We start from the raw sequence: 12648 nt of genomic DNA on the forward strand, positions 1-12648 counted from the left end.
CAGGAGGCAGAGGTTGTAGTGAGCTGAGATAGTGTAACTATACTTTAGCCTGGGTGACAGAGTGAGACTGTCTCAACAAAATAAAATAAAATAATAATAATAATAATAATATGTGTTCGTGATATGATGTGATAAGAACAGCACTTTACTTCTGAGATCTTCCTGCCTAAATCCATAACCCCAGTCTAATCATGAGGAAACCATCAGACAGTTTCTACTAGATGAGCATTTTACAATATGCCTGACCAATCAATATCCCTCAAAACTGTCATGGTGATAAAAAACAAGGACAGTCTGAGAAATTATCACAAGCAAGATTAAAGTAAGGAGCCATAACAACTAAATTTCATGTGGTATCCTAGATGAGATCCTGGAAAAGAAACAGAACATTAGGTAAAAATGAAGAAAATCTGAATGAACAAAAGACTTTAGCTAATAGTGTATCAATATTGATTCATTTATTGTGAAAAGAGTACCAAGATAAGGTAAGATGTTATCATCAGGAGAAACTGAGTGCAGGTTATATGGGAATTCTCTGTACTATCTTCTTAAATTTTCTGTAAATCTAAAACTATTCAAAAAAAGTGTCTATTTTTAAATGGCCATTTTATTCAACATGATGAATTTGTGTTATTTGGAGATTTTCTGCATTATAATCATTGAGAGCTTGGGAGAAGAAATGGTGATAGAAACTATAAAATCAAATTCTAGCTATCTCAGTGCGTCCATGAGTAGTTCCATGAATTATCATATGTCACTACTAACAATAGTTGAATATTTCAGATGTCTAAGGCTTTTGGCACTCTTTAAAATAAAGGATCTTAACCTACCTTAACCTACCATAGAGGATCATGGATGGAATTCAGACTGTCGCTGAATTTGAATTTTTCTTTAAAGTTCATTTTCATTTTCACCACCCTAACTGAAAGTTAACATTTCCCTTCAATTGTGAATGTAGTCATCAGACAAAGGTAGCATTAGCAATACCTGGAACAAATAGAAATCATGGATATTTTTATAGTTCATTACACTGCTGAGCAATCACTATATATTGTTTACCCTCATCAGAAATTACTATCAGGCCTACTGCTAGATTTTTATATTTACTGCATTAATTTAGAAGCATATGTATTACTTTACTGTAGTTTTGATTTATGAATATTTTAACAACTGTAACTCAATACAATTTTTCTTTGTAAACTTTTATTTTTAAAATACTATTCTGAGAAGGACTACATAGAATTTACCAGATTCCCAGCAGGGTCCATGGTACAAAAAATGTTAAGAACTCCAGTAAGAAAGCCTAGAATCTCAATAAAGCCACCCACAGACCTTTGGTTTATCTAAACCCTAATGTCAATAGAGCCCTATCATTTTACAGCCTTCATCTTCCCAAGCATCTAGCAAGGAAGCTATACTTTTTATAATTACGTTTTAATATTTGTTTTAAAAATCTATTGTTTGCATATTTTCACTAAGAGTTTCTCATACGAAAATCCCTGCCAATACCAAAATGCGTAAGTCTCATAATCTATACAAGTGTCTGCTTACAATAAATGGCAATAAGACAACACAAGACTCAACAAAAAAGAAAAAAGCCTGAAAGAACAGCAAAACAGAGAAACTGATTCTCATTGACAGTCCCGTCTTTCATCTTAAGCCAGGCCTTGAACTCTACCTTGTTTAATTATTAAATCAGGAGCTGCTCAGCAAAACCTGTCTACTTTTGACGTTTCTTAAATTCAATCCTGCTGACAGACTCCGTCCATTTTTCTCTATATTTACTAGTATTACCTATGACAAGGTCTGAATGCTAATTTTTAAAATTCAACTTTCATTAAAAATAGAATGAAGGTTCTGACAGGTACCTCTTGGCTCCAAAGCATGACTTTTCTTTTTATCCCAAACTTATAAAAATTAAAAATTCCATTGTGAATGATATGTCTCTCAATATTATTTAATAAATAAAATATACCTATGCGATAAACATCAAAGCAATATATTTTACAAATTTCCATTGCAGGCCAGGCATGGTGGCTCATGCCTGTAATCCCAGCACTTTGGGAGGCCAAGGTGGGTGGATCACGAGGTCAGGAGATCAAGACCATCTTGGCTAACATGGTGAAATTTCTTCTCTACTAAAAATACAAAAAATTAGCTGGGTGTGGTGGCGGGCGCCTGTAGTCCCAGCTACTCGGGACGCTGAGGCAGGAGAATGGTGTGAACCCGGGAGGCGGAGCTTGCAGTGAGCCGAGATTGCGGCACTGCACTCCATCCAGTCTGGGCGACAGAGCAAGACTCCGTCTCCAAAGAAAAAAAAAATATTTCTGTTGTAATATTATTTAATATCTTTGTTAAATATAGTCACTTTGTGAAGATTTAGAATGTTGAAATAATGAAAACGTATTTTAGATTTAAATTTGTTTTTTGTTCATGGCTTTAAATATCAAAGAGCTATCTTATACCCACGTACACGGCAGCATTATTCACAACAGCCAAAAGGTAGAAGCAACTCAAGTGTCCATCTGCCAATGAATGGACACACATGTGGTACATGCACAGAGCGGAATATTATTTAGCTTTTAAAAAGAAATTTTGACACAAGCCACAACATGAATGGACCATAATGACGTTATGTGAAGTGAAATACGCCAGTCACTGAAGGACAAATACTGCATAATTTCACTTATATGAGTTTCCTAGAATGGTCAAATTCGTAAGAGACTGAAAATAAAAAGGTGGTTGCGAGGAACTGAATGAAGAGGGCAAATGGAGAGTTTATTGTTTACTGGGTACAAAGTATTAGACAGGAAAGAAGACAAAATTTGGAGCTGGATGGTAGTGACAGTTGCACCACAATGTAAACATACTTAATGCCAACGAACTATATACTTACAATTATTAAATTGGTAAATTTCATGTTATATCTATTCAATAAAAAAAGAATGAGGAAAAAGAATCTGACAATCGATTTATTTGTATCCTAAATATATAAAATGTTCCTATAAATCAAGGAAAAGAATAACTGAATTTAAAATCAGACAAAGGGGATGAATTGGCAATTTTAAAAGGTCAAGAAACGTAAGAGCAAAAAGGGAAATGGAAATTAAAATAATACATTTTTCAAGTTAGAAACAAAAAACAATTTTTTTTGAAACAGGGTTACACTCTGTCACCCAGGCTGGAGTGCAGTGACATGATCATGGCTCACTGCAGTCTTGGTTTCCTGGGCTCAAGCAATCCTCCCACCTCGGCTCCACAAGTAGCTGGGACTGCAAGTGTGCACTACCATGCCCAGCTAATTTTTGTATTTTTTATAGAGATGGGGTCTTGCTGTGATGCCCAGGCTGGTCTCAAACTCCTGGGCTCAAGTGATCCACCTGACTCAGCCTCCCAAAGTATTGGGGTTACAGGAGTGAGCCATCATGCCTCACCAAAATATTTTAAAATTTGGTAAGTTCAAGTGTTGGCAAGGATGTGAAGACAATTCCTACTCTTGTTGAGCAGTGTCATAAACTAGTATAACCACTTTGAAAAGCTTACTATGGATCCAGAAATTAAACTCTTAAATACATAATACCTAAAGCAGTGATTTTCAAATCGTAGGTCTCAACCCATATGAAATCAAGTTGTAAATCACAACCCAGCAATTTTTAAATGAAATTAAACAAAATGAAAAGAACAGAATATGTTAGAGTAAATGGCCAACAGTAAAAATGAAAGTTTTGTTTGAGTTATAGATATGCGGACAGATGTGTGCTCATATGTGTACTTGTGTATGTCCTGGGCATAATTTATAAAATGTATTCCTTACTGGGAGTCATGGTCAAAAATGAAATGAAAGCCAATGGCTTAGAGCAGCAGTTCTCAAAGTACGGTCAACAAGCTCCTGAGCTTCCCAACTATTTCTATAATTAGATGAAGACATAACTTGCCTATTTCACTATCATTTCCTCACAAGTGTACAATGGAGTTTTCCAGAGGCTACATGACACGTGATATCACAACAGAATAAATGCAAAGACAGATATGAGAAGCCAGCTGCCTTCTAAGCCAGAGGTTAAAAAGTTGTTTTTGGCTTTTTTTGGTTTTTTTTTTAGACAGAGTCTCACTCTGTCACCCAGGCTGGAGTGCAGTGGTGTGATCTCAGCTCACTGCAAGCTCCGCCTCCCAGGTTCACGTCATCCTCCTGCCTCAGCCTCCCGAGTAGCTGGGACTACAGGCGCCCGCCACCACACCCAGCTAACTTTTTGTATTTTTAGTAGAGACGGGTTTTCACCATGTTAGCCAGGATGGTCTCGATCTCCTGACCTTGTGATCCGCCCACCTCGGCCTCCCAAAGTGCTGGGATTATAGGTGTGAGCCATCTCACCTGGCCAAAAAGTTTTTCAAAATATAGTCCCCAAAGAAAGCATACACCACACTAGTGTGTTTAGCTACTAAAAATGGGTCCCAAATTTGACTCTGAGCAACCTAAACAAAATAGAAAACATGACCATTCACAAGGATCTTGCATGCACATATTAAGCTCTTCTTTTTAAATCCAATGATTTAATTTTCAATATTTTCATTTATAAGTGATAACATAATTAAAACAAAAATTATATCACATTTTTTACCTATTGTTGTGAGCCGATTTGTGTCCTCCAAAAAGATAGGTTGAAGGACAATCCCCCGTACCTATGAGTGTGGCCTTATTTGGTTGGAAATAGGGGCTTTGCAAATGTAAACAAGTTAAAATTAGATCATACTGGATTAGGGTGGGCCCTAAATCCAACAACTTCTGTCATTATGAGAAGGCCATGCGAAGACACCGAGACACAGAAATACACAACGAAAATGCAAATGTTGACAGAGCAGGACTGCCATGCTACAGCTGTAAGCCAGAAAATGCCGAGGACCACCTGCAGCCACCAGAAGCTCCAAAGAGACAAGAAGAATTTTCTTCTCCCAGAACCTTCGAAAAAAGCAGGTTCCTGTTGGCGCCTTGCTTTCATACTTCAGGCCTTCAAAACTGTGAGGCAATAAATTTCTGTTGCTCTAAGCCACTCGGTTTGTGGTCATTTGCCACAGCAGCCCTAGGAAATCAACATATCTATCAAATTGGCCAACTTTCATTTTTGGGGGGTTTTTGTTTTTTGTTTTTTGTTTTTTTTTTTTTGAGATGGAGTCTCACTCTGTTGCCCAGGCTGGAGTGCAGTGGCATGATCTCAGCTCACTGCAACCTCTGCCTCTCGGGTTCAAATGATTCTCCTGCCTCAGCCTCCTGAGTAGCTGGGATTACAGGCGCACGCCACCATGCCTGGCTAATTTTTGTATTTTGAGTAGAGACAGGGTTTCACCGTGTTGGCCAGGCCGCTCTGGAACTCCTGACCTCAAGTGATCCGCCCACCTTGGCTTCCCAAAGTGCTGGGATTACAGGCGTCAGCCACTGCACCCAGCCTGTTTTTAATTAAAAGATCCACCCTTGGTTTGAAAATGTAGAAGAATGCATACTCACATATATTTTCAATGAGAGAGTAATTTTATTATGTAGATATTAATCTTTTTCTTTTTCATCATCTTTTCTAAAGTTTCAATAATGAGCTTGTACATCTTTTGCAATAACAAAAACTTTCATTTTAAAACCACTATTGTCACCATTATTTTACATTTTTCTGTAAGTTCTAGTCAGTGTATGATAAATTATAAAATATTTGCTACATACATGTAAAGGGTTGAAATTTCTAACATACATTTATTCTTGAGTCTTTTATACAGCAGAAATATAAAACTTTCTACAACAAAAGTTTGAGACTCAGGAATAAATATTACAAAAGATGTCCTAAAGACCCCAGAGTTCTATTTTCTTTATTAACTTGGTAAATTGATTCTAAACGTACAATCATCCCTTGCCATCTGTGGGAAACTAATTGCAGAACCACAATACCAAAATCCAGAGATGCTCAAGTCCCTTATGTCAAATGACATAGTACTTGCATATACCCTACACACCTCCTGCTGTATATTTTAAATCATATGCAGATTACCTACAATATGTCTAATACAATGTAAATGCTATATAAATAGCTGTTATGCAGTATTTTTATTTGTATTATTTCTATTGTATCATTTTTATTTTTTTTTAATTTTTTGAATATTTTTATGTGTGGTTGGTTGAATCACAAATGAGGAACCCACAGAGCCAAACAGCTGACTGTATTTGTAAAAGGAAAGGGCCCAGAGTGGCCAAGACCCTTCTGATGAACAAAGAAGGAAGACTTCCTTATCAGGCATCAAGAGTAATTATGAAGCTATAATAGTGATAACAGTACAATCATTGCAGAGCCAGAGAAATTATCCAATGTTCACATACATGGAAGTTCAATATATAAGAGGAGGTATGACAGATCAATGAAGGAAGGAGGAATTACTCTAAAGTAAAGCTGAAAAAATAAAGTTATCCACATAGAAAAAAACAAAATTAAATCTCCATCTTGTGTTAGTCACAAAAACTAACTCCAGAAGGATTAAGGCCTCAATGTTAAAGGCAAAATTTTAAAGTTTTTCATAGAATATACAGGTAACCTTGCACTTGCAATAGAGACAGAATTGTTTAACAAGACATAAAAACCACTATTTTTTTTTTTTTTTTTTGAGACAGAGTCTCACTCTGTTACCCAGGCTGGAGTGCAGTGGCACGATCTCGGCTCACTGTAACCCCTGTCTCCTGGGTGCAGGTGATTCTCCTGCCTCAGCCTCCCGAGTAGCTGGGATTACAGGCATGCATCACCATGCCCGGCTAATTCTGTATTTCTAGTAGAGATGGGGTTTCTCCATGTTGGCCAGGCTGATCTCGAACTCCTGACCTAGGCCTCCCAAAATATTGGGATTACCGGTGTGAGCCACCGCGCCCAGCCAAAAAAGCACTAATTATTAAAGACTTATAAATTTGACAAGTTAAAATAAGAACTTCTTTCATCAAAAGACCATCTCTCCCACCAAATTCTATCAGCTGATGTATTACAATCTAGGAGACTGTCTCTCTCCAAAGCTGTATTTCTCTCCCTTATGATTACAAGGCTTGCTGATTGCACACGGGAATTTGCAAAGGAGAGTTCAACAGTGGTCATGTGCTATTGTGGAGATCTCTCCCTGAGGTTCACCCCATTCTTGCTACTTGAACAGACTCTAATTGACCAACACAAGGACCTGGTCTTCCAGGTTTTCCCCAATATGCATAAGAATAACTTACAAACCCAAGGGACATGGGCTCACAGTCCAAAATACCTAGATATCGGCAAAAAAACACTATGAAAGAAAGTCAGCAGTACTTGCACATATATAATAACATTATCATCTACATTACCATTCGTAATACAAAGCACACCATGATTCTAAAGATAAATTATGAGAAGAGATGAACTAATAATTTTAAATAAGCTAAATCAATAAAGAGTCAAATGAGGCCAGGCGCAGTGGATCACACCTGTAATCCCAACACTTTGGGAGGCCAAGGTGGGCAGATTACCTGAGGTCAGGAGTTTGAGACCAGCCTGGCCAATATGGCAAAACTCCATCTCTACTTAAAAAAACAAAAATCAGCCACGCGTGGTGGCACGCAGCTGTAATCCCAACAACTCTGGAGGCTGAGGCAGGAGAACTGCTTGAACCTGGGAGGTGGCGGTTGCAGTGAGCCGAGACCGTGCCACTGCACTACAGCTGGGCGACAGAGTGAAACTCCATCTCAATAAATAAATAAATAAAGAGTGAAATGAAAATACTAGGTATAAAAAATAATCGCTGAAATAAAAAGCAATAGATCCTTAAGCAGGAGTAACTCTACCAAAGAATTAACTGATGAGAGTAAGATCAGAATTAGAAACTATCATAGTAACAAAGAATAGGAAGAAAACACAAAGAGATAGAAGACATAGCATAAGACCTAAGAGGTAGAAGGGAGAGATCTTTTCAAAGAAATAATGATTGTAAATACACTGCTCAGAACTAAATTTAAAAACTCAAATTTAAAGGGCTCAAAATAATGCCAAAACGTCCATTAACTAGAGACATTATAGTGATATTTACATATATAAAAATCAAAGAGATGATGTTCAAAACTGCTCATCTCCTTCATACTTGAAAATCAAGTGGGGTCACATTTTTTTCTAATGTTTATTTTTTATTAATAGATGTGGCGCCAATTTCTTCTGGCAATGGATATTAAGGTAAAGAAATCTAAAGGTATTTAGTATTTTTTCTCACATTAGTGACTTAATTTTCTATTGTTTTTTCTTTAGGGTAGGGGAATGGGGAGAGGATGGTGGTGCTTTACAATATGGACACTCAAGGGATTCTAGAGCCTCAAGGACTCCCAGGGATCTGTCCACCACACTTGGCCAGTTGCCGTTGTAAAAACCTCAACTGTGCCTGAAGTCTTCCAATCCAGACAGTGTTGTATTCTCTCCAGAAAATAACCTAATGTCTTCTGCGGAGTTGTAGAAGAGACAATCTCATGCTTCACAAAATGGGGGAGAAGATATAAAGATTTTGTCATATTTTTGTTATTTTATTATTTTTTAAAAGTTGTATTATGGGATATTTCAAATATCTACAAAATTACAAGGAAGAGTATAATAAATATCCTTGTACCCAGCACTCCAATTAAACATCTACCTGCTTCTTAAATACGACTTCTAACAATTTATGTGTTGAAGGGCCACTTATCACTCCTCTTCCAGAGATGCCTGGAGCCCCTGGAGGTCCCATGATGTAATTAGCCTTGCTTCTCAGGTTTCTTCACTGCTGATTTAGGGTTATGCTTTCTTGAGCCTGCTAGATGAATTTCAACAAATCCATTGCCTTTCCAACTCCAAAAACTGCATTGCTCTCTCACTGTCTTTGTCCATCAGGGCTTATGCCTTTTTCTTTACCCTATTCCTATCATTTCCATGGAAGGGAATGGAGAACCAAAAAATTTTCACCTCTTCATCAAACAAATGTGTTAATTTTTTCTTTTTTTGGATCCACTGCCCAAGCTGGCATCCAGTAGCACAATCACACCTCACTGCAACCTTGACCTAATGGGCTCAAGTAATCCTCCTGCCTCAGTCTCCCAAGTAACTGCGACTACAAGCACACCCCACCGGGCCTAGCTAATTTTTTTTTTTTTCCAGAGACATGGTCTCGCCATGTTACTCTGGATGGTCTTGAATTCCTGGGCTCAATCGATCTGAACACCTCAGCCTCCCAAAGTGCTTGGATCTTCTTAAACTGAGTCCTTCTTTTTTCATTTGTATGTCTCTCTTGATTGTCATTCTTGTATGTTTCATTTTTGAACATAATATTAACAATGATCTGTGGGCTTATTATTGTGTAACTTAATTTATGTATATTAATATAATATTTCCAACAACTTACATTATATTGTACTACTGTTATTCTGTTCCACAAATAAGAACATTAACATCTGAAGAGCTTACACGACACCCAAGCTATTAAGGACTTGGGATTTGAACCCACAACTGTCTGACCCTGAAGTCCAGGTTCCACACAACCGTGCATACCACTTCTCATTTCTTTTCCAATGTGAGGTAGGCCTTAGTGCCTGTCTAAGGGTACAAGGTAACACACTCTAAGATGTATGTGTGATATGCCTGGGTAATGACTCTTGTTCAAATTCCACAGCTTTAAATTCAAGAAAGTACTTGGACCAAGCCAGGTTGGCCTGGGGAGGTTGTGAATGGTAAATGAGACAGAGCTCATACCTGGGATATATAACACTGGACCATTCTATGAGGTCATATTACATACAGATGCTCCTTGACTTAAAATGAGATTATGTCCCAATAAACCCATCATTAAGTTCCAAATATCACTAATTTTAAAATGCATTTAATACACCTAAACTACCAAACATCATAGCTTAGCCTGGCCTATCTTAAATATGCACAGAACATTTGCATTAGCGTACAGATGGGCAGAATCACCTAACAGAAAGCCTATTTTACAATGAAGTATAGGGTATTTCATGTAATTTACTGAACACTGTATTGAAAGTGAAGAACAGAATGAATGTACCGATAGATGGTCCCCAACTTACGATGGCATGACTGACACGACTTTGACTTCATGACAGTGCGAAAGCAATATGCATCACTTTAAGTACCCATGCAACCATTTGGGGACATAAGCCCATAGTAAATTGAGGAGCATCTGGTATTCTACTAAATGCATCTTACCTTTCCACCAACATAAAGTCAAAAAATTGTAAGTCAAACCATCGTTAAGTAGGGGACGATTTGTATCAGTAACAAGACCGATGCAATGCACTGGCCGTGGACATGAGGAGCTCTGATCCACGTGCAGAGTAACCTTCCAGCAGAACTGTTCCAGGCTTATGGATCTTAAGATGTAAGGCAGGTTCCTAAAGAGCTGAAGACAGTCACTTCCTCAGACCTAGACTCCACGGCCATATATAATCAATGAACAGTCTCTTTGGGGGATCCTCTATCTCACCCTGACCAGTGTCATGGGTCTCTCTGCTGTGTAGCCTGACTGTGGTGACCTCCTTCTGAATTATTTCAGTAAGGAACATTTTGGGCTTACCCATGTGACGTCTATGTCTGGTTCCTGAGTCAATATGATCTATTAAGAACACTGGTCAGAGTGGTCACACTACTCCAATCTCCCTCTTTGATTTCCTTCACATGAGCATTATTTTCAGAAAAACAATCAAGTCTTTATTTAAAAAAATGAAACAAACAAACAAAAAAAGACAGAAAAGAAATGGCCAGGCGTGGTTGCTCACGACTGTAATCCCAGCACTTTGGGAGGCCAATGGGGGCAGATCGCTTGAGCCCAGGAGTTCAAGACCAGCCTGGTCAACATGGCAAAACCCTGTCTCTACTAAAAGTATAAAAATTAATCAGATGCTGTGGCATGCACCTGTAGTACCAGCTACTTGGGAGGCTTAGGCACAAGAATCACTTGAGCCTGGGAGGCAGGGTTGCAGTGAGCCAAGATTAAGCCACTGTACTCTAGCCTGGGCAACAGAGCAAGACCCTGTCTCAAAGGAAAAAAAAAAGAAAAGAGATTATCTCTGAACTGAAAGTCAATGGAAAAAAAAAGAAGAAGAGGAAAGATTTATAAAGGCTTCTGAGGGTTAAAAAAATAATAAATAAGGCTAGGTGCAGGGGCTCACGCCTGTAATCCCAGCACTTCCGGAGGCCAAGAAGGGTGGATCACAAGGTCAAGAGTTCGAGACCAGGCTGGCCAACATGGTGAAACCCCGTGTCTACTAAAAATATAAAAACTAGCTGGGCATGGTGGCAGGCACTTGTAATCCCAGCTACTCAGGAGGCTGAGGCAGGAGGATCATTTGAACCCAGGAGGCGGAGGTTGCAGTGAGCCGAGGTCACACCGTTGCACTCCAGCCTGGGTGACAGGGCGAGACTCCATCTCAAAAAACAAAAATAAAAAAAATAATAATAATAATAACACATAAAAAGCAGCATCAAACACTCTAGAGTCAAATCCCTCACAGACTTCAAGGGTCTGTCCATGGACACACATAAATCTGTATGGAGTAGGAAGGTAAAGTTTTTCTTTTGATTCCGTAACACCTTTCTACACCGTGCACATCCGGGAAGCATGAGGACATGGAAATTGAGAAGATAGGTTCTAAGATGTCAAGAACAGGTTTAAAGACTCACTGTGGACTGTGTTTGCGCCATATATTCACTCTCCATTTTATTCAGACGCACATTTGTATCCTCAAGCAATTCTTGAATGTTTTCAGTGTGTCGCTTTTGAAGATCAAACTTTTCCTGTTCCATTTCTGCTACAGCATTGTGAAGCTACATCAGGAAATCAAGAGTTAACTCTTTTACTACTATGGAATTGACTATTTTGTAATTCAGGGGAAAAATGGTTTCCTATATTCCTCTATTTATATATATGATGACCTGAACACCAAAAGATATTAAAAACCACCAATAAACATTCAAGGTAAAGATATCATATAAAAAGCAGGATAAGAAATACTTAATTTTTCCTTTACTTTCCTGAATTGAAAATTTTAATGGATTAACCAATATTAAAAGGAATTATCTGCCTCAGGTAGAAATGGTAAATAAACCAGGCAGATAACACAAGTAAACAACACTAGTATTAGTCTGAAACGAGAAAATAGAAACATTATAATATTGTTACTTATTAGGAATATTATCTCACTGACCCCATTATTCATCCTATTTGCATGGAATTTTGTACAACAGTAATGTTAAAAACTGCTTTCTCTCCTACCCACACCTCAAACAAGAAATTACTTCTAGTCATTCCCAATCTATACAAAAACAGATAAAAAGATCACAGTTATCAACCAGAGTATGGGTAGCGTGACTAAGCAGAATTGTATACTATATGTACAGAGGTCTACTTATTTTAAAAAATCATTATGTATACACTGTTTAAACAGATGAGGCTTTAAAATTTTTACACAAACTAAGGTAAGGAAAATAAAGGCAAATACAGGAGGTCCAGACAAGCTTCAATGGACAACTTCCAAAAGGGGTTGAAAATCTGTGCTCCCAGCCTTACGGGCCTTTCCTCACTTATCTTAATGGGGGTACAATTCTAACTTCCATTCCCTGCATCAACCCCACACCT

At 38.0% G+C, this 12648-nt stretch overlaps 1 protein-coding gene across 23 annotated transcripts in view; it reads right to left on the bottom strand.

Moving 5' to 3' along the window:
* CEP112 (centrosomal protein 112) overlaps nt 1-12648 on the bottom strand; it is a 535678-nt gene that overhangs the window by 405992 nt on the left and 117038 nt on the right. For all 23 annotated transcript variants that reach the window (XM_077972556.1, XM_077972553.1, XM_077972559.1 and 20 more), the window contains one exon: nt 11694-11837. In XM_077972556.1, coding sequence (XP_077828682.1) covers nt 11694-11837 — 144 coding nt within the window. The remainder of the gene's footprint in view (nt 1-11693; nt 11838-12648) is intronic.

The sequence above is a fragment of the Macaca mulatta genome, chromosome 16, assembly GCF_049350105.2.
Source record: "Macaca mulatta isolate MMU2019108-1 chromosome 16, T2T-MMU8v2.0, whole genome shotgun sequence".
Lineage (NCBI taxonomy): Eukaryota > Metazoa > Chordata > Mammalia > Primates > Cercopithecidae > Macaca > Macaca mulatta.